The sequence below is a fragment of the Engystomops pustulosus genome, chromosome 2, assembly GCF_040894005.1.
Source record: "Engystomops pustulosus chromosome 2, aEngPut4.maternal, whole genome shotgun sequence".
NCBI lineage: Eukaryota > Metazoa > Chordata > Amphibia > Anura > Leptodactylidae > Engystomops > Engystomops pustulosus.
Window position 1 is genome coordinate 231,517,568 of NC_092412.1, and position 27,315 is coordinate 231,544,882.

At 40.8% G+C, this 27,315-nt stretch overlaps 1 protein-coding gene across 1 annotated transcript in view; it reads right to left on the bottom strand.

Moving 5' to 3' along the window:
• The window catches only part of EPHA6 (EPH receptor A6), a 585,002-nt gene that overhangs the window by 48,709 nt on the left and 508,978 nt on the right, over positions 1-27,315 (bottom strand). The window contains exon 12 of the mRNA XM_072138516.1: positions 10,005-10,066. Coding sequence (XP_071994617.1) covers positions 10,005-10,066 — 62 coding nt within the window. The remainder of the gene's footprint in view (positions 1-10,004; positions 10,067-27,315) is intronic.

Genomic DNA, 27,315 nt, shown 5'->3' on the forward strand with positions numbered 1-27,315 from the left:
GTTGTATCTATGCCACGAAGAATTGAGGCAGTTCTGAAGGCAAAAGGGGGTCCAACCCGTTACTAGCATGGTGTACCTAATAAAGTGGCCGGTGAGTGTATATGGGTATGGTATAGTACTACTACACCTACCCTGCATATATGGGTATTCTGTGTATACCAAATGAGCACAGTACTAGAACTCTTATCATGTAATATCGGAGCTACACCCTATTACTATTGATTTCCTGAATATATAGGCACAAACCATTGCTATGTTTACTGTCCTGTACACATCATCACTATGTAGTACTACCGGTAGTACTATGAGGGGCACCTTATTTCCCTTTGCCCTGAGCTTGTTTACACCACCCTGTGGACATGATTAACATTGCTACTTTATTTTTTGTACTTTTTTCCTCTGATGTTCAGTTATGGACAGGAGAACTCCTTGTCATACAGATGTATCATAAAGACAAACCCGACAGATATTGTATACTGTGGGGCTAATAAGACATGAAGCCTGCACGCTCAAGGGACACCTTCATCTCCTACTTACTAAGAGGATAGTGTTAATTTTTCATTTCAATATATGATGAAATTGCCATATTTGGATTCTTATTGTGTGTTCTTTTATAATGAAGGTGTTTTATGCCTGGGATATTGCATTGTAAGGGATGTTTTGATGCATAAATTTACAGCGCTTGTACAACCATAAACAGCTAAAATCACATAAATGACACTTTTAAGCTTACGGTATCTACTTAATTTTGTAATTTTGGTTCGAGGAGCATGACAGGTATTTCCACAAATTGCTATAACAGAAATTGGAAAAACTAATAACCAATGTTTACACGTTGAAGGGATTTTGTTATTTGATTTATTTTGTTTTATTTTTGGGTCTTTCTTTTGACAGGTTAACTCCTTCCATAACAATGATAAGGTGCCATCCCTTTTAACCTTTAAAGGGGTTGTCCGGAAGTTGAGTAACATTGCTGCTTGCTTCCAAAAACAGAGTTACACCCAGGGGCATAACTGGGAGAGACTGGGCCCCAATAGCAGACTTCTGAATGGGAACACCCTTACCCCTTAAAAATATACATATTTATTTGCTCACAGATGAGTTCTAATGACACACATTATACACACACCATATATACACACATACACATATACATCCACACATCATACATTCTATGTGTCAGATACTAGTAGAATGTTCAGAAGCTAAATAAAAGTGTATATAAACCCTGTACCCTGATAATCTAAGCACATTGTCAGCACACAGCATCTCATAGCACTAGAGGAATCATGAAGTGTCTGTTTAGATAGTCCCCACCCACACTTTGGAATCTTACACTGACTATCACATAGTCAGTGATAGTGATAGTGATATTTTTTGGACTATAATACCCACTTTTAGAAAGAACAAATCTTGCTAAAAAGTGCCTCCTTCTTATAGACCAAAGGTCAGAAGGATTCAGCACTGCCAGACCCTCCTGACCGTTGTAATGGAGATCGGATGATGCCCTGACATAGCTTCATCTGATCTCCCAGAGAAGAGAGCCTCCACACTGCTCTCTCCCACTTCTTACAGGACCTGCAGTGAAGTCAGAATCATGTGACTGATCACATGCTTCATACATCACCACATACTGCTGAGAATTGAGACATGCTGTGCTGGGACAGGGTAAGAAGAAGAGGGGAAAAGGGGAAGTGTGTGTAGAGTAGTTCCCAGTGTGTTCCTTATATGTGTATAGTAGAGATGTGTATGTATTCATGTGTAGAGCAGTTCCATGTGTGTTCCTTATGTGTGTATAACAGAGCTGCGTATGTATCCATGTGTAGAGCAATTCCCTGTGTGTTCCTTATGTGTGTAAAGCAGAGCTGTGTGTGTATTCATGTGTATAGTTGCGCCTGGTCAGTGTGTGTGTATTTGTGTATGTTGCAGTGCCCATTGTGTATAGTAGTGAAGAGTGTACCCAGTAGTGCTGAGTGTGTTCCTATTTCTGTTTGTGTGTGTATAGCTGATCTGTATGTGTAAATGTATGGATGTAGCAGTACCATGTGTGTAACTGAATGGATGTAGCAGTGCCGTGTGTAAATGAATGGATGTAGCAGAGCCATGTGTGTAAATGTATGGATGTAGCACATATGTGTGTGTAAATGTATGGATGTAGCAGGGCTGTGTGTGTAAATGTATGGATGTAGCAGATCTGGTGGGTGACTGTATGGATGAAGCAGAGCTGTGTGTGTAACTGTATGGATGAAGCAGATCTGTGTGTGCTGTGCTTTAGTGCAACCAACAGGGATATTTTAATTGGTGTAAAATATGTTTTTCCTTTTTTGGAAACCTAAATCTGGGAAGCATCTTATAGTCCAAAAAATATAGGTAAGTAAAATTGTAAAGTAAGGGGTTAAAAATGTGTAATCACAATTAGGGAATTAAAATTTGAAAACTTTCTTTCATGGGCAAAACCCTTTAAGACTAGAGGGAACATTGCCAGTTAAAAAGTGTTGTAAACTCGAGAAATAAGAAATCATTTTTGTGTTTTTCTTTCCTTATTCTTCCAGTTTTGCACCTATTAAATCTTTGGCTTCAGATTTATAAATCTAATATTTCTATATTATAAACATTACCATAAAACAATGATATACAACTTATTGCTGCCAAATCAGTCTGGAGTCTTCATCATTGCTAAAAGCTGCGTTTTAGGAATCTGCTGGGGTAAACCATTTATTATGAAAAACTATCCTGTCAGTTTTTCCATATTTGCAACTCTAAGTGTAAATTCGCGAGAGGCTGCAGCTTGAATGATTTCATATGGTGCTGCGATTCCCCAGGCATCTTGTTAGATCATTATTATTCACTATCTGGAGTTTTACTCTCGTGTAAGATGCCGGTAATACAGGACTAGAAGATGCTTTTTTATGTCTTCTCCAATTCTAATATAATTCCACCTTCACTAAATAAGAAAATCTAAGCATGTTTTCCCTTGCAAATCCTTATTATTATCCACAAAAAATCCAGATAATCAATTAATATCTGGCAAATTACGGTAGTTCAAAATATTATCTACAACGTGTGGATGTTTTAATCCTATGATTAAGGATTGGATTTCAATAGTTGATCATTGAGCGATCGACACACAGCCCCAGGGGAGGACGTAAACTCTCGGCTGCCGGAGGCAAACTATAGAACGGCGCCATCTCATCCCCATCTAATCGTAATGTATCAGGTTATTTTTCGGTAAGTGGTTACTCCATGGAGTGTCTTGCACCCATGCTGATATGGGGTGGGAAGAGACATAATTTTTAACTGGCAGGTCCTGCTTGGTAGCAGATAAGTGCACCCCTATCTGGCTTCAGGTGGTGCTGCCTGAGGCAAGTGGCTAAACTCGCCTCATGACTGGTGCACCTGCACCCAGCTCCCATAAACAGTAAGGGGACAGGGGGATTTACTAAGACCGGTGCTTTGTGCGTCATTCTTAATCATCTCTAGATTGGTGCTCAATTCAACTGGCGACAGCTATAGTCAATTTGGTTGTGACAGCCCGCCATGTGTCCCCCCCCCCCACCATGCCAACTTTCTAGGCCATGTTCCAGGAGTTGTGACTTTTGTATGCCTTGTGTGCCACTTTTATCATAAATACCACCCACCCTTGGATCCAGAAGTAGTTGCCTTTGTTTTCCCATAACAGTCAAGTGCTGTTACTACATTGACTCCTATTAAAATTGAATTGGACCTGAGGGCAAAGCCCCCTACTCAAAACATGAACTATTGATGATATTACATGTTGAAAGGCCATTAATGGTAATTCTTGGAAATTCCATTAATAGTTGAACTTTTACAGTTTGAGATTAAAGGAAATAAACCACTGAAAAAAATTTAAAAAACCCCTATAAATACTCACCTCCTCCTCTTCATTTTGATCCCGGTGCTGTCAGTTGCTAGTCTTGACACACCAGAATCACCTAGAAAAGAAATTTGCATCACGGAGCGTGGGGGGAGATGTTCAGCTCTCCGGGCTGCCAATTATGCACGCCCTAATGTTGGGAGAGGGAGGTGACATTACACGAGAGGCATCAGTTCATGCCTCCTGCGTAATTGCATAATTAGCAGTCGGAAGTGCTGGACATCTTGTCCCCTCGCTCAGTGCTGCCAATCATAACATTATTTTCTAGATGATCCCGATGTGTCAAGACTAGCAAAAGACAGCGCCGGGAATAAGATGAAGAGGAGTGGAGGTGAATATTTCTAGTTTTTTTTAAATGTTTATTTTAGTGGTTGATTTCCTTTAAGGTATATGGTGGGTCTTTCCTAAAAATAATGAGGTTTGGTTCTGAATATACAGTATTTTTTCGGACTATAAGCGCACCGGATTATGAGGCGCACCATCAATAAATGTCTGCCAAAATGTCTTGGTTAATACATAAGGTGCACTGGATTATAAGGCGCACCTGATTATAAGGATACATGACCAGCAGGTGGCTGCACCATGAAGCATGAAGGAGAGTAACATCCAATCATAAAGCAGGAAGTATCTTTTAGACCAACTGGAACTGAGTTGTAGGAGTTGTTGTTAGGCTTCCAGGGTCGGAATAGAGGAGGTCATGTATTTATTTTAGTGGGTGGTATGAAGTTCTGCAGGGGGTGTTCTGCAGAGCTCGGAGGGGCTCCAGTAATGCCCCCCAGAGCTTTTCGGCTATTATCTTTAATGAAAGTATGCTTCGGTTATACTTTTCAACCACTACAAAGTACTGGTGGTGTTTTGTAGAGGTTAAATGAAGAGGTAGATTTCCTTAAAGCTGGTGTTTATATAAAAGCACTTGGCTGAGGAGCAAAGGTGCAGGAGACAGGTATAAGTAGAAGCCTGAAGAAGAGACAGGAGTTTTGTCTCAGATCCTATTAAGGCACTGTAGGGATTTCCAGGAATGGGGTCCAGGGTTGGATGTCAAAAAAAGCTGAGTGCTACCCTTCTCCTTGCACAGCTGAAGCAATGGGGGCCCTTCCTCCTCCCATGTGATTTCCTGTGATTTTAGGAGCCACTTATTGGCTGAAGTTAGTCCTGGGACATTTCTGCTGCAATGCTAACAATTCTATTAAAAATTAGCATTTTTAAATTTGCAATATCTTAGACTCCTGTAAAGAAGTGGCAAAGAAATGACTCATTCCGGTTGGACTCTTAGCCTCCTCGATGTGGCTTATGCTGTTATTGCACCAGTTTCCAATCAGGCCGAGCTCTTTAATTAAACTGATTCTGAGCATATCCACCAATGAGGATTCCAATTAAATATAGAATCAGTAATCTTATTATAGCACAGGCATTACTCATGCATGTTCACATCTGTGCTAATCCACAAAGCCGCGCTATAAACCTGACCCATGGAGCGACAGCGCTCAGGAAGCAGAGGTATAATCTCCTACATATTTCATGCAATTTTGAGAACACCTGCAACGCTCCGGCAAATAAACCAGACGACTTTAGCCTTCTCCATAATCAAACCTCCCTAATGATATCTCTCCTGCCTATAAGAGATGTCAAACTGATATGAGAGCTGTGTGTAGTGTGTCATATAATGGGCTGTAATGTATTGATGGAGATTGCAGGCGCCATTGGGCATTAGGAAAAGGTCATAAAAAGCTCATATCTGTACAAAAGATTTATATTTTCTTCTGAGCTGTAGGTGTTAAAATCCTCCAAAATAGACAATACAGATCTATTTTCTAACAGTTTTGGACTTCAAATTCTAGGGGTTGCCTGAAACAAGATGAACTAAAACCCCCATTGAACAGTTAACTGTTGCTGGACCGGGGCAAACATACTGCAGGAGGATAAGGATGTGGTTCAATCAAGTCCAGTTCAGCCATCAAACTTTGCGTTTGTTCACACATGCAAATGATGGAGTGCTCTGTGTAACTATCCAGGGCTTATACCTCCATGGATGTCATCAGTGTAAATATTTCTTGAGACTAGAGTTGTGCTTAAAGTCTAAAAGTAAAATGAGTTTTCAAAAATGTATTTACTTTTGGATAGTTGATCAATAACAGATTGGCAGAAATCTGAAGTCCCCCAGCGTTAGAATTGGTCAAAGTCCTCCTGTGAGACCCGATTCGGCTTCATAGGCCGCTTGCTGAGCCGATCCTGCTTCATAAGACGTATGATGAGTCGATTCGCCTTCATAGGCCATGTGATGAGCCGATCCCGCTTCATAAGACTGATTTGACTGCTAATCCCGCTTAATAGGTCATGTGACTAGCCGATACCACTTCATAGGCGTGTGATGAGCTGATCCTGCTTCATGAGACATATGATGAGCCGATTCGCCTTCATAGGCCATGTGATGAGCTGATCCTGCTTCATAGGCCGTGTGATGAGTCGATCCTGCTTCATAAGACGTATGATGAGCCAATTCGCCTTCATAGGCCATGTGATGAGCCGATCCCACTTCATAAGACTTGACGAGCCAAACCTGCTTAATAGTTCATATGACTAGCCGATACCGCTTCATAGGCGTGTGATGAGCCGATCCTGCTTCATAAGACATATGATGAGCAGATTCGCCTTCATAGGCCATGTGATGAGCTGATCCTGCTTCATAGGCCGTGTGATGAGTCAATCCTGCTTCATAAGACGTATGATGAGCCGATTTGCCTTCATAGGCCATGTGATGAGCCGATCCCACTTCATAAGACTTGACGAGCCAAACCCGCTTAATAGGTCATATGACTAGCCGATACCGCTTCATAGGCGTGTGATGAGCCGATCCTGCTTCATAAGATGTATGATGAGCTGATTCACCTTCATAGGCCATGTGATGAGCCGATCCCACTTCATATGACTTGACGAGCCAATCCCGCTTCATGTGATGAGCTGATCCTGTTTCATAAGACGTATGATGAGCCGATTCGCATTCATAGGCCATGTGATGAGCCGATCCCGCTTCATAAGACTTGACGAGCCAATCCTGCTTAATAGGTCATATAACTAGCCGATAGCGCTTCATAGGCCATGTGATGAGCCAATCCTACTTCATAGGCTCATTGACGAGCCGATTCCGCTTCATAGGCCATGTGATGTCACATCCAGTCACTTGACCTGGTTTCAGCTCAACAACTTTCAAGTGAATGGGGCTATGATACAGTATCAATCACAATTCATATACTATGAACAGTTTGTAACACTAGTCCGAATGTAGTACTCTCCTGATCAACAGGGGTGATGGACCTCTGCCCATTTTCGATTGATTTTAAGAAAAGATTAAGGTGTCAAGTTTCTTTGTAAGTGACGTGCAGCCCCTGGCATATACTAATGTCCTATAATTACTTTTCTCAGTCTTTAAATTTTTTGCTACTTTTTTTGTAGGTTTACAGATGTCTCAAATGTCATTGGCGAGGTAATCAAAATTGATGGCTGCATTGTGAAACTTTACGAATGTGCTGTGGGTGTAACAAAACAGTTCAATGGCAACGACTGACAAATCATTCTTCTGCGGAACAGGCGGCAAAAAATAACACATGATTAATGGTTCTATATCCGAACCTTTGCAGAGGAACAGCACCTGCGGACATAATAGCAGGTAACATTTACAGAGAAGTAATAATATTTCAACATATAATTACTTGCACATCGAAAATAAACTCTGAGGTGCGATACAGTCAAGAACCACAAGGAAATCCAGGAAGACTTGTATTTATTGCTTTTAATCACTCCCTGTCACCACATTTTACTTATAATTAACCCGGATTACAAAATTCTTAATTAAAAACTTTGTAAAACTGGCAATTTACTGTCATTAAAGACTGTAGACCCGAAAAGTAAGAAGTAATTACCGCCCCAAATGTGTGTGTTAACATGTCTTGCTGTATGTAAACCTGGAGACGTGTGATAAAGTCAGAGGTAAATTAATTTACAGTTGGGAATTTTTGGAATCCTTGGGTTTCTTGGAATCTGGTGAGGGGGTTCTCCAATACAGAGACTTAGGCCAGCTGCATATGAATATACCCTGACACAGGGCTGGTGCCAGCACTGGGCATAACCACTGGGCATAACCACTGGGCATAACCAGGCAAGTGCCGGGGCCCAGGGCTGCTGGGGGGGGACCATAAGGCTGTACATAGGGATTCCATGGGGGTGATGGGGGCTTTATATAATATAACTATGAGGGAGCTGTTTGGTATGATAAACCAGGGAATATTTTAGGGAACAGGAGACTGTTTTAGTTTTTGAATTTTTAATTCCGCCACGTGGGTTCACTCCAAAGGGGCCAAATGCCGATCTGTCGCCAAGGGGCCTTCTGTAACTTGAAGCCGACCCTGGTCTGAGGAATCTCAACCACATTTTGGTCTGAACCCATGCAGGGGTGAACCTAAACTTTCTGCTGCCTGAGGAGAGCTATAAAATGACGCCCCACTCGACCTCATGCAGTAGAAATATATATTATTTTATTTTTTTCAACAGGGTTTTCTAAGGCAGTATCTTACACCCGTACTGTCATTGCCTGTGTTGAGACACCATTTTTAGGTGTCAGGACTTATTTTGCAGCAGATGACTGCACTGCAGGTGATGCTGCCTGAGGTAAGTGGCTCAACTTGGCTCATGGCTGGTGCATCTCTGATCTTATGGACTTCACATAGAAATATGATGCAAGGACTCCCTATGTGTCTATAACATAACAATTCTTACAGTATGGGGTACTTACACGGCAGATCGGCACCCTCTGTGCATTATTTTTGCAGTATAGAACATATAACAAGTGATCATCTCCCACACCAGGACAAAATAAAACAGTAAAAAAAAAAAAAAAAAAGTGCAATAAAAACAAATTTTTTTAAAAAAAATAATATGCCCCTGATGCCCCATATCGGCATGCTCGGAAGAAATTGGGTAGCAAAGTCTATGGAGCTTTTTTGTAATTTAACCATTGTGAAACACCTAAAGGGTTAACAAACTTTTTAAAGTTTTTCTTTTTATAAATTGAGGGGTATAGTTTCTATAATGGGGTAATTTTTGGGGATTTTAGAATTATTAAGGCCTCTCCTAAAGTCACTTGAAAGCTGAGCAGGTCCCTGTAAATGCAGGTTTTGACATTTCTCATAAAAATTTCAGAATTTGCATCCACAATTCTAAGCCTCATGACATTCTAGAAAAATGAGAGAAGGCATAAAAAAATCATACCAACATAAAGCAGACATTTGGGTGCTGTGACTATCTGCCTGAAAAGCAAACAATTTAGAACTTTTTTTTAAAAAAAATTTTAAATTTCTTAACTTTTGCCAAAATTCCATTTGTCATCCAAATTTTTCAACTAATTTCTATCAAGGAAACGTTCCTACCTATATTACAAATTTGGAGTGAATGGTATAAATATCCACACTTGCTAAATTTGTACAACTGTTGAAGAAATCTAATTTTCATTTATACTAATATTAAAGTTTTCGAGGGCAGACCGGATAAGTCCCCAAATAACTTTCTCCCGTATTGGCCGTTTCAAGGGAATAAAATGGCCTCTGGAGTTTCGGAAGCAGGACCTTCGGTGATTACTTAGTTCTTAAGTTAGTTAAATGTCAAACCTAAAATTTCAGGATTTGGATCGAAGTGACTTTAGAATGACATCCATGGTGGATGACATTATGGACTATTATCACATTAATACAAAGCAGAGCTCATTGTACCCAACGAAAATGCAGCTTGTAATAAAACGAAATATTATGCAAAGCGGATCCAACGCAAAACAATTCCATCCAATTTCTAATACCTTCATTTAAAATACATTTTTCTTAAATGGTAAGTCTGCTCGGAAGGGAAATCAATTATATTCTTAAGTTCAAGTCTTCTTTATTTGGCGGACATACTTTAATGTATCGCGGCGCTAAGGTAACACAAGCCTAAGGGAACAGCAGCTATTCTTCAGGAAGAAATCTATGAATAACATTAGGTAAAAAATTAATTTATGATAAATGATTTCAAATCCGAGCCCCGGAATTGTTTCATATTCAAATGTCACCAGAAAATGACACCTCACCCGCAGGAACGAGTCCAGGGATCCATTCTCCATGTATTCAACCACAATCATTACAGGTCTGCCTGCGAATACAGCAAAAGAAATTCATTAGGGAGATTAAAGGTGTATTATGGGTTGGTTATACATTTCCAGCTGTTACCGAAAGATTATCTGTATTACTTTAATGAAGTTCATATGTCTTATGCCGCAGGGGCACAAAAAAAACGAAGTTAAAGTAAATTATTTGTGTAGATGCTGGAGAACGCCGGTGCTGGATGTTACTCATCCGGTGCACCGCTGCTCGGCAATCGTCAGGCGCAGGACTGTACGTAATGACTTATGTCAGTAGTATTCATCAGGGCGACAATATGCATCTTTGTTAAGCATTTTCAATCACAAAATAGAATGCATCAGAAAAGTCATTATGGCAAAAAGCAGGTCCAGCAATACATATGCTCATGTTTTTAAACATCATTTCAAACAAGTATAAACTGTTCTATTAAAATACAATCTCGATGATTGATTGTCCTCTTTTACAAAAAAAATAAATAAAAAGAAACGCTGTTATGTTTTCATTACTCTCTCCATTTTTTATTCAACGGATGTCACACATTTTACAATTCAACAAGCGATGAAGAAGAAAAAAAAAAGAAAGAGATGCGGTGTCAAAAATTATTAAGTACAATAGGCCGCTGCAGGTGGAGTTCACTGCGAATGAAAAAAGTTTGAACTACTCCCTCGCAGGTTTTGGTTTAGTAAATGCTATTTTTTCCATTAAATAACAATTCTGGAACAATTTTCCCCTTATCCTTCTGAAAACAAAATACATTTCTAACTTGGTAGTCAGGTATGTGTACGTGCCCATGTGTGGGGAGGGGTTATCTGATCCAATCAGTATTAACTATGCCAGCTTGTGCACTGTCAAATTCTTTTCCGATTCTCCCCTTAACAAGGGTTAAAACCTTTGGTTTGATCAGCTGTTCTCAATCGTCTCATTGGCCAACTATAAAGCTTCATTGGTGTTGTATCGGTGTGCCAGAAATTAGTGTTACTGAATGTGTGTTTATTCTGACCATTCTGGATTTCAGTTACAAACCTTCTGCTTTGTTCTCCAACCTGCCTCCTAATTTTCTAATGCTCTGCCATCTAGTTTTGACTTTGGTGAGCCATTATCTGGACTAGGATTTTGTCTTTTTGACTTACTCTCTTTTGGTTTTGACTTGGCTTGCTGACCTTAGCTTTGGATTTTTCTTCTGCTTTCTTTCTTCAGTATAGGGAACGTTTCCCAGCTGGGTGCTGTCAACTCAGGCAGTAGTGAAAGAGCAAGGAGAGTGGTGGGCTTCATATTGCGGAATAATCTGACTGCTATGGGACTTACAGAACGAGCCAATGTCGTTCCAGAGTTCAGTAATGAAAGGTCACTGTCTCCTATAGAAGTGGTTTATGGGACTATATGTTGTTACAAGCCACCCCCTTCCGCATTAATTATCTGTTCCCTAGTCAAACAAGGTGAAAAACCTAATCAGACACACATTGCAGAACTGCTGTGGAATTCCCCCAATAATTCTGAATGGCTAGTTGCTGCCGTAACCGTTGCAATTTGCCCAAGGCAAGATTAGAATATTTTCATTGCTAAACTTTTTTCTTTCCTTAGAGGTTGCAGCAATAATTAAAAAAAAAAGTTTTTTACTCTGCAAGCCTTTAGATGGTATATGTTGGAAATGTTCGGCAGTGCACTAAAATAATAGATGTCATAATCAGTCTGTAGCCAACTTTTTAAAATGAGGCACATTGTCATTACTATATGTCATTCACTATTTCTTATGATCCAAATAACATAATCATCATCAATGAAGACAACACGGGTAAGACGAATAGGTTCCCCATTCGTGCACCCTCCCAGTACACACCTCCTTTTAGTCTATGTCCAGCCATTAATATTTTCTTTCAGAACACCTACAAGGACATCCAAACATTGCCCATTGACAGATGTCAGGGTAATAATCTAAATAAACAAGAACAAAGAGCGATTCGCTCATTGCAAGAAAATCAGACCTTCCTAGTGAAGGAGGCAGACAAAGGGGGGAATATCGTCCTTTGGCCTATGGACATGTACCTAACAGAAGCAAAGCGACAACTAGGTAATCAAAGCTATTATTCTATTTTACCCACAGATCCGACCGACATCTTCAAAAGGAAATTGGACCGCTTGATTGAACAAACACGTATGCAAAACATAATCACTAAACAGGAAGCTAAGTACCTGACGGTGGATCACCCAATAACACCAACGTTCTATCTTGTCCCCAAGGTACACAAGTCCCTCGTTACCCCACCCGGAAGACCTATAGTGGCGGGAATAGGTAGTCTGAGTGAAAAGGCCTGTACTTACCTGGATCATTTCTTGCAGCCCTTCGTACTGACATTGGACTCGTATCTACGTGACTCGATGCATCTCATTGAGCGCCTAAACACCATACAGATACCATCAGGTACGTTAATTGTTACAATGGACGTGGAATCCCTCTACACCAACATCGCTCATGATGTTGGTGTGGGGGCAGTAGCCTACTTCCTCGATAAACAGACAAACTCAGACAGGGGACATGACTCCTTCCTGCTAGAATTACTAGACTTTGTACTCAAACATAACTATTTTACCTTTGACAGGGCATTCTACCGCCAGGTGTCGGGGACTGCGATGGGCGCGCGCTGTGCTCCTTCCTACGCCAACCTATTTTTAGGTTGGTGGGAGGAGACCAGGGTGCGCCCATTGCAGGCCTTTCAGACCAAGGTATTGCACTGGTATCGTTTTATAGACGACATAGTCTTTTTCTGGCAGGGAACACAGCAGGAATGCGCCGAATTCGTGGCAGAACTTAATACTAACCCGTTTAATATCTACTTGGTCCCACAGTATTCTGATCACATGGTCGAGTTCCTGGATCTAAAGTTAATAATCCAGGATGGTAACATCAGGACAACACTTTTCAGGAAAAAGACAGCTACCAACAACCTGCTACATTATACGAGTTTTCACCCCAAACACCAAAAAGACGGCATCCCAACAGGCCAATTCATGAGGATACGTCGGAACTGCAGCGACGATACTGAATTCAGAAAGAACTCCCTTGAACTGACCGCAAGGCTACGAGCAAGGGGATACCCTAAAAAAATAATCTCTAGAGCATATATGAGAGCGAAAAATTCAAACAGAGAGAATATTCTAAAACCCAGGCCCAAGACAACGGATGACAAAGTCAGATTTGTCACAACATATAATAATCAATGGCAAGATCTATACAAAATTTTGGGGAAGAACTGGAATATCCTGTTGAGTGAACCTAAATTGGAAACATACATTGACCCTCGTCCCAAAGTCACATCAAAAAGGGCACGAAACTTGAAGGACATCTTGGTTAAGAGCCATTTTAAACGATCGGTGAGCACGACGGGAGGAAATAGACTAAAGGGCTCATACTCCTGTGGAAACTGCAACATTTGCCAATTCATGACTCCAACTGATCATTTCAAAGATCCGGTTGATGGTAAGGAATATCCACTCAAGAACTATATAAACTGTCGTTCAAAAGACGTGATATATGCAATTACATGTTCTTGTCCCAAGATCTATATAGGTCAAACATCACAGGAACTAAGGAAGAGAATTAAGAAGCATCTGTCAACAATCTCCACGGCAAGACGAGATTTCAACAGGGACAAAAGCCTTACGTCCGTGGCCTCACACTTTCATCACTACCATGGAGGTAAGTGCCGGGAGATCCAGATAGTGGGACTGGAGAAAGTTCTACTGAACATCAGAGGGGGGAGTACAACTTCTCAATTACTACAGAAGGAAACCAAATGGATATTCCAAACCCAGTCTATGACACCAAGAGGACTTAATGAGGAGTTCCTCTTCACGGGATTTTATAAAAAGTAAATAAAATAATTGCATATACAACTTGTAAGTATGATGCTTACCATGCAATGTGGCTGTTGGGTACTGCACCTGCATGATGGTATGAATACATATAAAACACACAGACAGCACTATTAAAAATGACACACATCAATTGGTAGTCCTGTTTAATGGGTATCAATGTTTTTTTCTTTTTTTCTTTGCCTCTTAATGTGTATTGCTATTTTGGTTTATTTTACAGGCATCTTAAACACTCGTGGGGATCTTGCACAATGGCACTTTATACATCCACAGTTCGACTATCAACACAAGAAACTAAAGAAGAAATTTTAATGCACTTTATTATTTATTAGCACCAGTCACTTTAGACACATTCTTGCTTGCCAAGTCATACCACCATCAAAGATATATTTTGTATTATCAAATTGTAAATTGAATTGTGTACTGCACCAGGCTCATTATGTGGGGCCAAACTTATACTATATTGTACTGTATGTTGTATAATGTTTAATCATAGATCCCCTCCTTCACAGACTGAGATAGATACTTACCATATTTCAATGTTTTAAATCTCCTCCCACATTTATTCAAGAAGTCCAGCATCTTCTTCATCACCTGGATACGTATCCGCACCACTCTAACTTGTTATGCAGTAGCCGCGGCACAACTCTCGCGATGCCGGCGCGGCTCGCGCGTGCGCAGCCCCTCGGTATGGAGGTGGAGGCCCGAGGTGGCTGCGCGTGCGCGGGCGGCGCCTGGCGTTGTGGGAGGTTCGCGGCTGAGGCATCATCAATTACAGGTGCAGACATTGCATGGGACATCCCATTGGTCAATGGGCTAAAAAAACTTGTATATATACTACTGATCTATTAACACCTGGTTACCCCTGAGGAAGCCACGGAGGTGGCGATACGCGTGGGGCACTAGCCCACACTACTCCCCTATGCAAGTCTGAATTAGGTAATATTGGACATTTCTGGCAACTGTTATATGGATATATAGAGGCTATTTTAGCTCTTATGCATTGTTGATTGTGTTATCCTGATTCTGAGCCAGTTTGTACCTCTAAGATTGTATGTATCTATGATGCACTTGCACATATTTATATAGGGGATAGTGTGGAGGGGAAAATCGCTGGTTGCATCATAACCAATTTCCCTGTTGTGGCACGTATTCTGACACGTGCAATTTTTAAATGTTTTTATTGGTGTTTACTTAATAAACTTTTGATTATTTTGACATGCATTTATGACATGGACCATTTCTTTACACACCACCCTGTTGTTTTGAAAGTAAATAACATAATCATCAACATCTAAATCATAAAAATGTCTTTGGAAAAATAGACCTGAATTTTTCTCAGAAATGTGGCCCAATGAAAAAACTAATTTGTTTAAAGTTTTACAGTTTTAAAATTCGGTTATAGGGACCGGTAATAAAACGGTAATTTACTAAGGGTTGCGCTGCTCACTTTGGTTGGACTGTTTGTCGCAGGATTTGCTCAGCTTTGACAGGTATTTAACAGGGGTTTGCGCTGAGATTGTGTCGCACGTGATCGGATTTTGGCGTGGCTGCGCTGACTTCCATGCGACAGAAATCGGAGGGCGGGCCGTAGGATGATCTGACTGATTCGGACTGAGTGCGGGTTTTAAGATTCAAATTGTGTCGCAAGACAATGCACTTACATACACCGGTGAAAAGATGGTGAACTCCGACGGACCTGAGTGGGGAAGCGACACATGCAGGATAGCGGGCGCACAATCTCAGTGAATCGCAGCAGAGTGCATTATCGTCGGACAATGCACTTTCTGTGAACTCCAAGGAATTGGTAAGTACATGTGCCCCACTGTATTGTTTGAGCAGTTCTCTAGAAATACGTGGTAGTTTGACCCTATGCAACCACTCAGAATGCATTGGTGCTTTTCCTGGATGCCACTATAGCATAACATATGGTTTGAATAGTTCTCTAAAAATAAGTGAGGGTGTGGCCTTAGTCTACCGATCAGAATCTGCAGATGCTTCTTCCAGATAAATGCCGAAATCTTTCATTGCCTCTATGTGTACCGTGTTTTATCTGTAGGAATCTTGATAAATTGTCTACTTCTACCAAAAAAACACTGAATGTGATCTTGATTATCAAAAAAACAACATTCTGTAGGGGTATAACAACCATAAATGTTTTAAAAATATTATAAATAAATCCAATAGTAATAAAAAATTGTACAATAAAATCTGATAAAAAATGACAGCGGAGGATGGAAAAAATAAAAATAAAAAGTTGCACTAAGAATTTTGTAGATATTAAGTATCATGTTAAACCCATGCTGTACTCCTGCCATGGACTCATATCGACTGATGCTTTTAAGAAGTGCGAGCAAAAGTGAGAATACTAAGTAGGAGATAGGATAAAAAATAAAGTTTTTTTGTGTGCCTCCATCAGCTGTGACCTTGTGATTTTTGGAGCTGTTCATCTCTACTATAAATGTAGTGCAATGAGCCCACATGGAAGCCGCTTACAATCTCAAAGTTCAGAGACCCTCGCTGTGAATGTAATATATGTTTCTTAGAACCACAGAGGTTTGTCAACAATCTTTAGGCCTGGCCTCGGGGTTACCAATTTAACAGACTGAAATGCCTGCAAACATTTTATCTGAAGTTGTATAAATCAGTGTTAAAACCCTAGAGCGAGTCTCCCAACAAAACAAGCAATTAATGGAGCGCTATCTACGCGGGGTCAATCCTGCTCGTGCTGAATGCCACCTTCCAGTAATTTGCAGCCATTTAGATGATAGAGAGTTGAAAGAAATTTCCTTTAATCACTATTTTAAAGAAGACTCTGAAATCAATGTCTGACTTAAATGACACCCCCTCCCTCGAAAACTCCCCCCCCCCCTCCAGCTAGTCAGATCTGGTAGATTACTAATAGGGTTGACATGGTTGTTTATATTCCTCATTGCTTCCGCCCTCAGCTATTCACTTATCCTATGTATATCCCTCTTACACAACTTCCATTAATTTATCTTGTTCAAAATTGAATCCATGAAATGCAATCTGCACCCGAGAATTAATGCGGAGGGCGAGAGAAAGCACAACTTAATCCAATGTCTTTAAGCACATTTGGAAATGTAATACACGCGACTTGAATCACTTTAGAAAGTGATTAAAATAGTACTGAAGATGGTTAAATGTAAATTAAGGATTTAACTAAGAAGAAAGGTTTAACACATTGTATTCCAGAATTTCCTGGAGCCAATGTTTGAAGTATAAAAGCTGAAAGGTTGAAGTGTTTGTGAAGGGTATTTTTTCAGTGTCGATTAGGACCAGCATGGACCCTGTGACCCTCACGTTGCTGTGCTACCACCTGGTTGTTCATAGAACTACACTAAACAAAGCTTTATCCCCTTCACTATTGGAATCGGTGAAGCTCCCAACCAATCAGTGGCATATCTTAGCAGTGTTCCTCAGTTCCTATAATGAACTATATCCCTTTTAGCTCCAGGGATATAGTTATAATAATAAAAATAATAATAATAATAATTCCTTCATTTAAATAGCACACAGATCCTGCAGCGCTGCACAGAGCTTGCCACATCAGTCCCTGTCCCCATGGGGCTCACAATCTAATCAACCTACCAGTATGTTTTGGAGTGTGGGAGGAAACCGTAGGACTTGGAGGAAACCTACGCAAACAAGGAGAGAACATACAAACTCTTTTCAGATGTTGAGCTGGATGGTACTTGAACCCAGGACCCCAGCGCTGCAAGGCTGTAGTGCTAACCACTGATTTACTCTTGTGTCAAGTTTCTGTAGATGGAGACATCCCTGGTACCATTAGGGTCCAGCCCTTTTTGAGGTGGGTATTGCTTTTAGGCTTAGATTAGCCAAAGCTATTGATACTAGTGGGATTGTTTACTGATTTAATGTGTATAGGATACTATAATTTACGTTATACCTAGATAGAAGATTTTCCTCATTCATCTGCTGCCTAGTCGTCGGCAAGCCCAAAACCAAATCCACTTAAAGGGACCATCTTACTTAACTGGTATTGCAAAAGTGAATGTACAGTCTTATCATTAGCCTGATTTTTGATTGCTGCCTGTTTATCTGTTTTCTAACCGTTAACCTCTGCCCATAAATAGAGGATAGGAGTAGTAATAATTTGTTGTGCCCAATTGTACAGGATAGGTGTAATAGTATGGTGATGTGTTTATATATGCACAATACTTTTCAGTGCCAGAGTTTAAAGATTAGATTACAGGCTTGGACCCAGGCATAGCATTCGTTCAGCTGGAGAGGCAAAGTGCATGGTGCATGGCTGTACATACGGAAAAAGATCTTTTTACCGGTGACGTTATTGTTCGATTACACACATTGGGGCACATTTACTAAGGGTCCACACTGCGCATTTTCAGTGGGTTTTCCGACTATTTCCGATTTGCGCCGCATTTAAGTGGGGTTTTTGGCTTACGCGATAGGATTTTATCGCCGACTTGCATGCAACACAAATCGGGGGTGTGGCCAATGGACAACCCGACTGATTTGGACTAAGCGCAGGATTTACAATTCAAATTGTGTCGCAAGACAATGCACTCACATACACCGGGAAGAGACACATGCAGGAAAATGGACGCACGATATTGAAGAATCGCGTCGGACTTCATCCTCGTCGGAGAATGCAACTCGGGGATCGCGACAGGACCGAGAAAGTAAATCTTCCCCATTGTGCTCACCGTACTGCAGGAGGGTGCCATAGGCATCTATGGGAGTGGATATCCAACCGTATAGAAAAACTGTGTTGGGCCCATACCGGATAGGAGGGGATAAGAGGAACAGTGCTGTATATTGTTCATATATGAAGAATGGAAGTAGTCAGGGGCATATCCAAGCCCCAGAGATAGGAGGCTGGTTAACATTTCATGAAGAGGGTAGGCTGATTTAATTCAATGAGGTGACATTTAATTAAAGAGGGGAGGCTGCTGAACATTTAATTAGTGAGGGGAAGATGCAAGACATGTCATGAATGAGAGTAGGCTGCTGGACATTTCATGAAGGGGGGAGGCTGCTGGACATTTCATGAAGAGGGGAGGCTGCTGGACATTTCATGAAGAGGGGAGGCTGCTGGATATTTCATTAGGTAGTAGAGGCTGCTGGTCATTTAATTAGGAAACTTTATCTGTATCATGAGGATTCAGAAATAATTGAGGTTAGGACTATAGGACTATGTTATATTATATAAAAGGTTGGAGGAGTGAGTCACAGCAGTTAGATCTCCACACAGCAGCATTGAAACAACTGCAAATTACAGATAGAGTATGCACAGAGAACATCTGCTAGAAAATACAGAATACTATTCACATTACAACCAGAAATTGCGTTCATTATAGTTTTAGTGTTTAATGTGAACATTTTATACTGCTGATTTATTCAAAGTCTTTTTAAAGGTGAAGAATACATTCAGTTATAGAAATAAAGATGAGGAAATTGTATTAGACCACACATCAGTTCTATAAATTGATATAATTGCCTTATTTTCAGAAATGTTTTTTAGTCGTCTTTACAATATCAAAGTTCTCCCGGGGTTAAGTGCATTATGCAGAATTACTTTCTATTGTATATCTGCAATCATTTTATTTCTATGACACGGAAAATACCTACCAGTCAGTGAATGGGAAAAGTAAGTTGTTCCATGATAAACAGTGAGAGGTAAAAATTATTTGTTTGCACTAAAGTTTTTTGTTTTTTTTTAGCCGTCAGTGGATTAAGTGCATTCGGAAAATTGTACATTAGCTATAATGACTGGAAAATAGAACCACCCACGGGCGGCATTGACTAATCCCTTTCTGCAGATTTATACCTATAAACCAGACCAGAAAGAGCTAAATAACCTAATTTTCTCACTTCTGGGAGGTAAAGAAACGACCTTCTAACTCTCTGAACCCAGTAATAGTAGCGATGAAAACTTAGCAACCATATGAATAATATACTACAACACATCGGAATATCCTACAGACGCAAACATACAAGCCCGAACGTGTGCTGGAGCGTGGATGTAGATGCAGTACATTTTATAGAGATTTTTGTTTAAATCCTGGAATAATTTTGACCAATGTTCTTCTAAAGGAGATTTCTGAGGATTTTTTTAAAGAAAGAATGGACACCTAGGGCTACAGCCAGGGCCAACATTAGGGAAGGCAAACTGGTCATTTGGCAAGGTTCTCTGTCTAAAGGGGCCCCTTGCATATGGACTTTTGTGGGCAGTGGATGTATTGCTCCTTTAATACCCATTGGTTGAATGCCCGGGTGAAGATGATCACCATCTATCTGTCTAGTTATTCATCTCCTATAGTCAGGTGAGCATACGGCAGGCACACTGGAGAGGAGGATTGTGGGCAGAGGATGTATTGCTCCTTTAATACCCCTTGGTTGAATTTTTTATCTATCATCACAACGGGGGTTGTGATTATAACCCCTCCCCCACACACCAGCTCCTGTCCAGAAGGTGGTGAGGGCATTCATAGGGGGGCGAGGGCATTCCTGCACATAAGCTGCAGCCTGCAAACTTTCAATAGTGAAAGGTCACATGCTGTGGAATATTTCTACACCAGGATGTAGAGTAGAAATAAACGCTGTGCAGCTGGTCACCGATACCCCACAACGTTTTGGACTGCTCAGGAGGGGCTGTGACATTTGGGGCACATTTACTTATCTGGTCCCTGCGTGATCCACGAGGTGCGTTGTCCGACGAGGATGAAGTCTTCTGCAATTCAACAAGATCGCGCACCCGATATCCTGCATGTGTCGCTTCCCCGCTGAGGTCCGCTGGAGTTCACCTAATTCTTCCCGGTATGTGAGTACTTGTCTTGCGACACAATTTGATTTGTTAAATCCAGCACAGTCCGAATCCATCAGATTGTTCGTCGACCCACCCCCGATTTGTGTAGCGTGAAAGCCGGAGCGATTGTGACACAATATGATCGCTTGTGACGCAATCCCTGGCGTGATCCCCCAAAACGTCGGAAACCCGACAGAAATGCGGCCGTGAATGTGTAAAATCCTGAAAATAATCCACAACATGTGCAGATTGGCTACTCATCTCTAAAGAGGTCTTCGGTTCCAGCTCTCTGGGGTGTGTAGGCCTGCAATTTATTTACATTTGGTAGTTTTCATAGCCTTAAAATAAGTTGCCTTGATCTACCATGAAGTCTGCTATTCTCAGTTATATGGAGCTGAGTGCACTGTCTAGAGAGAGATAACACAGTCATCTACTGTCACAAAGCAGCATAACTATTATACACAGGTAAGATCTATTTACTTTCCCTATACTAATGGATGTACCTAGGTACCTCCTGGTTTTGGGATAAGTAGGATATAACAACAACAACTTATAGATTTCAACAGTAAGAGCAGCCTGTAACTGGGAGGTTGTTGTTGAGTTTGTGGCACACAGCATTAAGGTGGCATGACAAATTAGTAGGTGGAACATGCAAGACATTATGGGGCTTGTAGGTAACTACTATCAGGTGCGATTTCAATTTCTCTAATGTTAGGTTCTGCACTGCTGGGTAAAAAATAGCTGAGCATGTATAAAATAGGTAAATTTGCCCAATGATGTTCACTGTTAACCCCTACAACCAATAATACTGGCATTTCGAGGAAATTAGGAATATGACTTTGGTCATGGTGCCTGGATCTATGAGTAAGTATCCCTGGTTTATCATGATGGATTTTGATGGTAGATTTCCTTTATTATTTGGTAAGAAAATTCCTGTAAGATACTTTGAATGAAGCTTGTTTCATTTTAGAATAAGCAGCCTTTATTTTCTATCAGGACATTATGTTGAGTTAATGATTTCATCTCCTTTTAGAAACTGCGATTTTGATCTTTAGTCTATGAAATATAAACCACTGGAAAATGTTAAACCTTTCCAATCCGGTATTTGGACGCATTCTCAAGCGCAGTCTGACGGACGGATTAAAAGACAGAACAAAACCTTGAAGCCGGTACCCGCTGATTACTTATACTGACTAATGCGCTCCATACAAGTATACAGTCCCATTGAGAGCCCTTGTCACGGAGCCGCTCAGATGCTGTATGTCTTCTTTAGAAGGAGCCGGCTGCATTGAGCAGGGTCTAGCAGTGCATATAATAACTCACTATATATCTAGATACGTGGCACAGAGAAAAACACATCCTTTGTCAAGCCTATAACTTATCCTGCGAGGAGTGAAGGTTTATAGCACATATACAATGCTTTACATAACAGACTGGTACCGCCACTGATCCCTCCAGGTTTAGACGTCTGAAAGGAGATCTGTGAAGTTGTACGTGCAAAAAGCTGGATTTTTTTTTTACTTTTCTGTAGCAGAGGAAAAAAAAAATTATCACAATGTTGGATAAATATAAAAACAATGTAAATAATGTAAAAATGTATAGGGGTTTTCTGGTCCCTTAAAGGTACTGTCCCACGAAGCAAGTTAGACCTTATCCACAGGGTCCAACTTGCTGATCGGTGGGGATCTGATGTACACCCATCTCACCCCAAGATGACAGAAGCAGCCGGTCCCGCATGCTAGGGCTGCCCCGTTCATCTCTATGGAACTGATGAAGATTGCAGAGATTGGCAATCTCCATCAACTCTATGGAGAAGAACGGGACAGCCCGGTCATCTCAGGGTGCGAGATTCGTGGGGTTTCCATCACTAAGACCCCTACCGATCAGTAAGTTAGACCCCTACCGATCAGTAAGCCCTGTCCTGTGCATAGGGCCTAACTTGCTTTGTGGGACAACTCCTTTAACTCAGTTTTTATACAACTGTCCTCTCTCTAGCAGAGGGAACCCAACATCTCGACCATCATTGATCAGCTGATCCAGCTAGCAGGGGGTGCCAGAACCTTACAGAAAGAAGATTGATGGCTTTATCCTCAATATAGTGGCATTTGCGGGTTTACAGCTTACTGCTGATTGAAAGCTTTCTCCTTATACACAGTACAGGGAGCAAGCTGTCAATCAGAAATGGCAGGATTGTGGAATTCCTGGTTCACAGAGAGCTCCGCTTATGCAGCACCAAATAAAGTTGGAGTTTATGTAAGAAAAATTATAAGGAACCAGTGAACAGACATTTACCAGTATGTTGTCAAGAAGCTAAAAACCATTCAGATTACTTTTCTTTCTGACATCATCCAGAAAAAAATACTTTTAAGTGAGAAGTAAAATTGTTGGTTGTATAAGGTCACGTAGGCAGAGAGTATAGTACTGAATTGAAGCCTCCCTTTTTCTGTAATTGATGTCCTCACATCCAAGAACATCATAACCCACTCTCCTAAAATCCAGTGAATGATATCAAACACAGCAGATGGGTCGTTCTGAGGCGGGGAGAGCTTGACTTTAGTACTGAACTCTCTGCCTCCTTGAAGGTATACAAATAATTTATATTTCATTTTAAAGTTGATTTTCTGGTTAATGCCACCGTGATTTTCTGCTTGACAAGATACTTGAATTTCTGATGACAGGTTCCCTTTAAGTGGCACATAACTGCAATTAGGGTTTCTGTCAATATACTGTGATCAGATTGGACAGAATGAACTAAATTAACTAAATTATATTAACCCTTTATCTACAAATCAGCTATTATGAGCAGTTATTAAACAGAGATTGAAACAGGAAGTGGACAGTTCCATTTCCTGTGTAGTGGTCAGAACAGGATGCCACCATCTCTCATTCATTTCAGTGGCAATTCAGCTGAAGTGATTCAGACAGCTATTATACACAGTCTTCCTGTTCCCATCTAAGTTTATCAAATGCTAAAAACAGGTGATCTGTGGGGTTTCTGGGTGCTGTTCTCCCACCAATCTGACACTGATTGTGGGTTACCCTTACTTTTAGCCTGGGATATCCCTTTAAATATTCCATAACCAAGTTCCTCACTAAAAAAAAATATTGTTAGATATAATGATAAAGGGTAAATCCTTTTGGATTCACTATTGGGTTACATTACTTCTATTTCTATATCAGCATGCAGTAACTTTCCTTTAAGTCCAGAGTAATCAATCACTGCTCGGAGCCTTAACGTTATGTGCGTATTATGATATTATGTTCAATGTAAATGTGCAACTTAAGTGTATTTATGAGAAAGGGCAATGTGTTCCGAAATGCTATCAGCGTCATTAATCATGCCCCCTTTTAGAAAATGATATTATTGAGGTTCTGCAGAACACTGCAGTTCTATAAATTATTTAGCGTTCGTTTCTGCATCAGGAAAAAAAACTTCTTTTTTTTGTGCCTAATTTGGTTTACGGTAAAGAAACATATTACTGTTTTCATATATTTTGAGCCATCGGTACCGCATCCAAATAATTACATCTCATGAATGGATTTTAAAATGCTGATGTATCAAAAGACATACGAAGAAAGATTGTATATTCAGTGCTACCGCTCCACCACAACATGGCAGGAGCTGTGAGAGGACAGTAATCTTATCTCTTAAAAGAAAACTATTATCAAAATGCATCATGATCTACTCATAGATCCAGGCACTGTGACTGTGATAATCTTCTTATATTTGATATCCACATCCTCCATTCTTCTAACATCAACTTTTAAAATTATGCTAATGAGCCCGAGGGGCTCTGTGATCTGGCTTTACAGACTATTAAACTGTCTCACCCTCCCCCCTACTTCTTAAGCATTTGTGCAGTGAGAATTTCCTGTTCCAAGGGAGTAATGGGGAGAGTGAGACAGTGTTAACAGTCTGTAAAACCAGATCACAAAGTCCCTCAGGCTCATAAGCATAATTTTGAAAGTTGATTGTAGAAGAACGGAGGAAGTGGATATCAAATATAAGAAGATTACCGGTGCCTGGATCTTTGGTTTATCATGATGGATTGTGATGGTAGATTTTCTATAAAGGAAATCTACAGCTCCAAAAAAGCCAAAAAAAAGAAAAACTAAACATACGCACCTATTTCCTCTGCATTATGACCCCTGCACTGGTCTTCTTTAAACTGACCTGTCCGGGTCACCTGAAAAAAAGCCTTAAAAATAGATAGCTGGCACGCCAGGAAGCGGGGTTTGACGCTCCGGGCTGCTAATTATTCATGTCGCCTCGATGACGTCAGCTCCCTCTCCAACTTGGGAGTGGGTGGTGACAAGAGTTGTGAATAATTAGAAGCCTGGAGCACGGGACATTGGGGCCCATCTCGCAGTTCTGTTTTTATAAGTCTTTTTTTCAGAAGATCCTGGTGTGTCAAGCTAAAAGAGTCCAACGCTGAAATCATGACGAAGAGGAGAATAGGTGAGTATGTTTAGTTGCTTTTTGCTTTTCTGGAGTGGTAGATTTCCTTTAAGGCCATAGGATTTATTTAGAGGAAATATTATGTACTATGGCTAGTCACTGAAAAGAGAGCACTGATGTTCAAAAGTAACTTAAAGGGATGTTCCCATTTCAGCAAATTAATGTTATTGTTTGCATGATATGAAAAATATTAATTTTTTAAAAATACTTTCTACATCAATTCCACTCGTTTTTTTTTAATCTCTGCTTGCTGTTATTCTATAGAAACTTTCTATGTTTACTACCAGTGGATGGAAATCTGTCCATGGTCACACAGGTGCACGGCTCGTTATATCCCACAGCTCTGATTATTCTCTGTGATACTAACGAGCCGCGCACCTGTGTGGTCAGATTTCTGTCCACTTGAAGTAAACATAGAAGCTTTCTATGGAAGGATATCGAGCAAGGATCTAGAAAACCATGTGGAATTGATACAGAATATATAATAATGTATAATTTTTCATCTTGCAAACAATAAAATGAATTTTCTGAAATGAGAATACCCCTTTAAGTGTTCTACGACTGGGACTACTGATATGTACAACCCAGCTAGAGGTGGCAACAAGACACCATACCTATAGGAATCCAGGGGGAGCCAAGTACGTTTTTTTTCAAGCCCCCATTTCCGTCAGCCAGGGGTCTTCCACTTGAACTGGAAACTTCCTCATAATTATAACAGTCTGAATTAGAAGGGGAATGCTGCATTCACACGAACATGTGATTTCTCGAGTCATGTATTTCCGTCCAGTCTGTATGAATCCATATAAATGGATGGCCGTATTGCGCATTGAAATGAAAGGGCCATATGCTACCTATATATGTGTCCGTTTTCATAAGTTCATGTGAATGGAGCCAAACTTAAAGCTCCTGGGATTTAATACAAAATATTTATCAATGCCCGACCCTCCTTGTAAACTGGTCAGTCCTCCCCAAGTTTATTGAGTCTATAAATGGTATAACTTGGGCATCAAGGGTGCCGCAACTTTATTCCGCTCGAGTTGAGTTGGCAAACTTGCTGATTACACAAAAGTTTAACAAGCGATGTCAGGATTTCCTGCTTTAATAGTTTGTACTGTACATGAGGCAACTTGTTTGGAGGTTACAAACAAATCTGTATATCAAAGCAATGGTCTTGGTGGTTACACACATTTGCAGAGGAACACAATTTAGTAAAACAGAACTAAGTCCTTATAAAAGAACAATGGGGCAGATTTACTTACCCGGTCCTGATCCAGCAACGCGTTCTCTGCGGTGGATTCGGGTCCAGCCGGGAATCACTAAGGTAGTTCCTCCGATGTCCACCAGGTGGCGCTGCTGCGCTGAAGTCCGCCGAGGCCCGCCGGAATGCACTGAAGTTCACCGGCTTATACCTGGTGAAGGTAAGCGCGAGTCCCGCGACACTTTTTTTTTTTTAAATGCGGCGTCAGGTTTTCGTTCGGCCACGGCCCCAATTTCCGTCGCGTGCATGCCAGCGATGCGCCACAATCCGATCGCGTGTGCTAAAATCCCGGGGCAATACGGGGGAAAATCGGCGCAAATCAGAAATATTCGGGTAACACGTCGGGAAAACGCGAATCGGGCCCTTAGTAAATGACCCCCAAAAATCATTCGTGGAACCAAACCCAATGGGTTGTTGTCCACAGTAAGAGTTATCACCCATGGGGTTATTGACCACACAGTTGTAACCCACTAGGCAATGGTCCACACACAATGCCTAATACACATGATCACTACAGCCCATTTGTGTAGTAGCCAAACCTATCTACCCTTGGAGTTGGGGTACAATACATAGAATTTCAAACCACTTACCATATAACCTACCATGAACCTGTTGTACCTGGGAACTTTCCAGCACATAAGAGAGTTCTACATCTTCACCCCACTAAATGATAGATACCCTTTGTTTCCTTGTTAAAACCCAAATGTTTATATAATAGGGGAGTTTTATTGTTAGGGTATTAACATGACAGTTAGTAGTAGGTAACCAACGTGCAATTATCCTCCCATATAACGCAGAGAACAGAAATTATTCGGAAATTAAAGATGCACCAAGTTCAATGCACTAAACACAACATGTAAT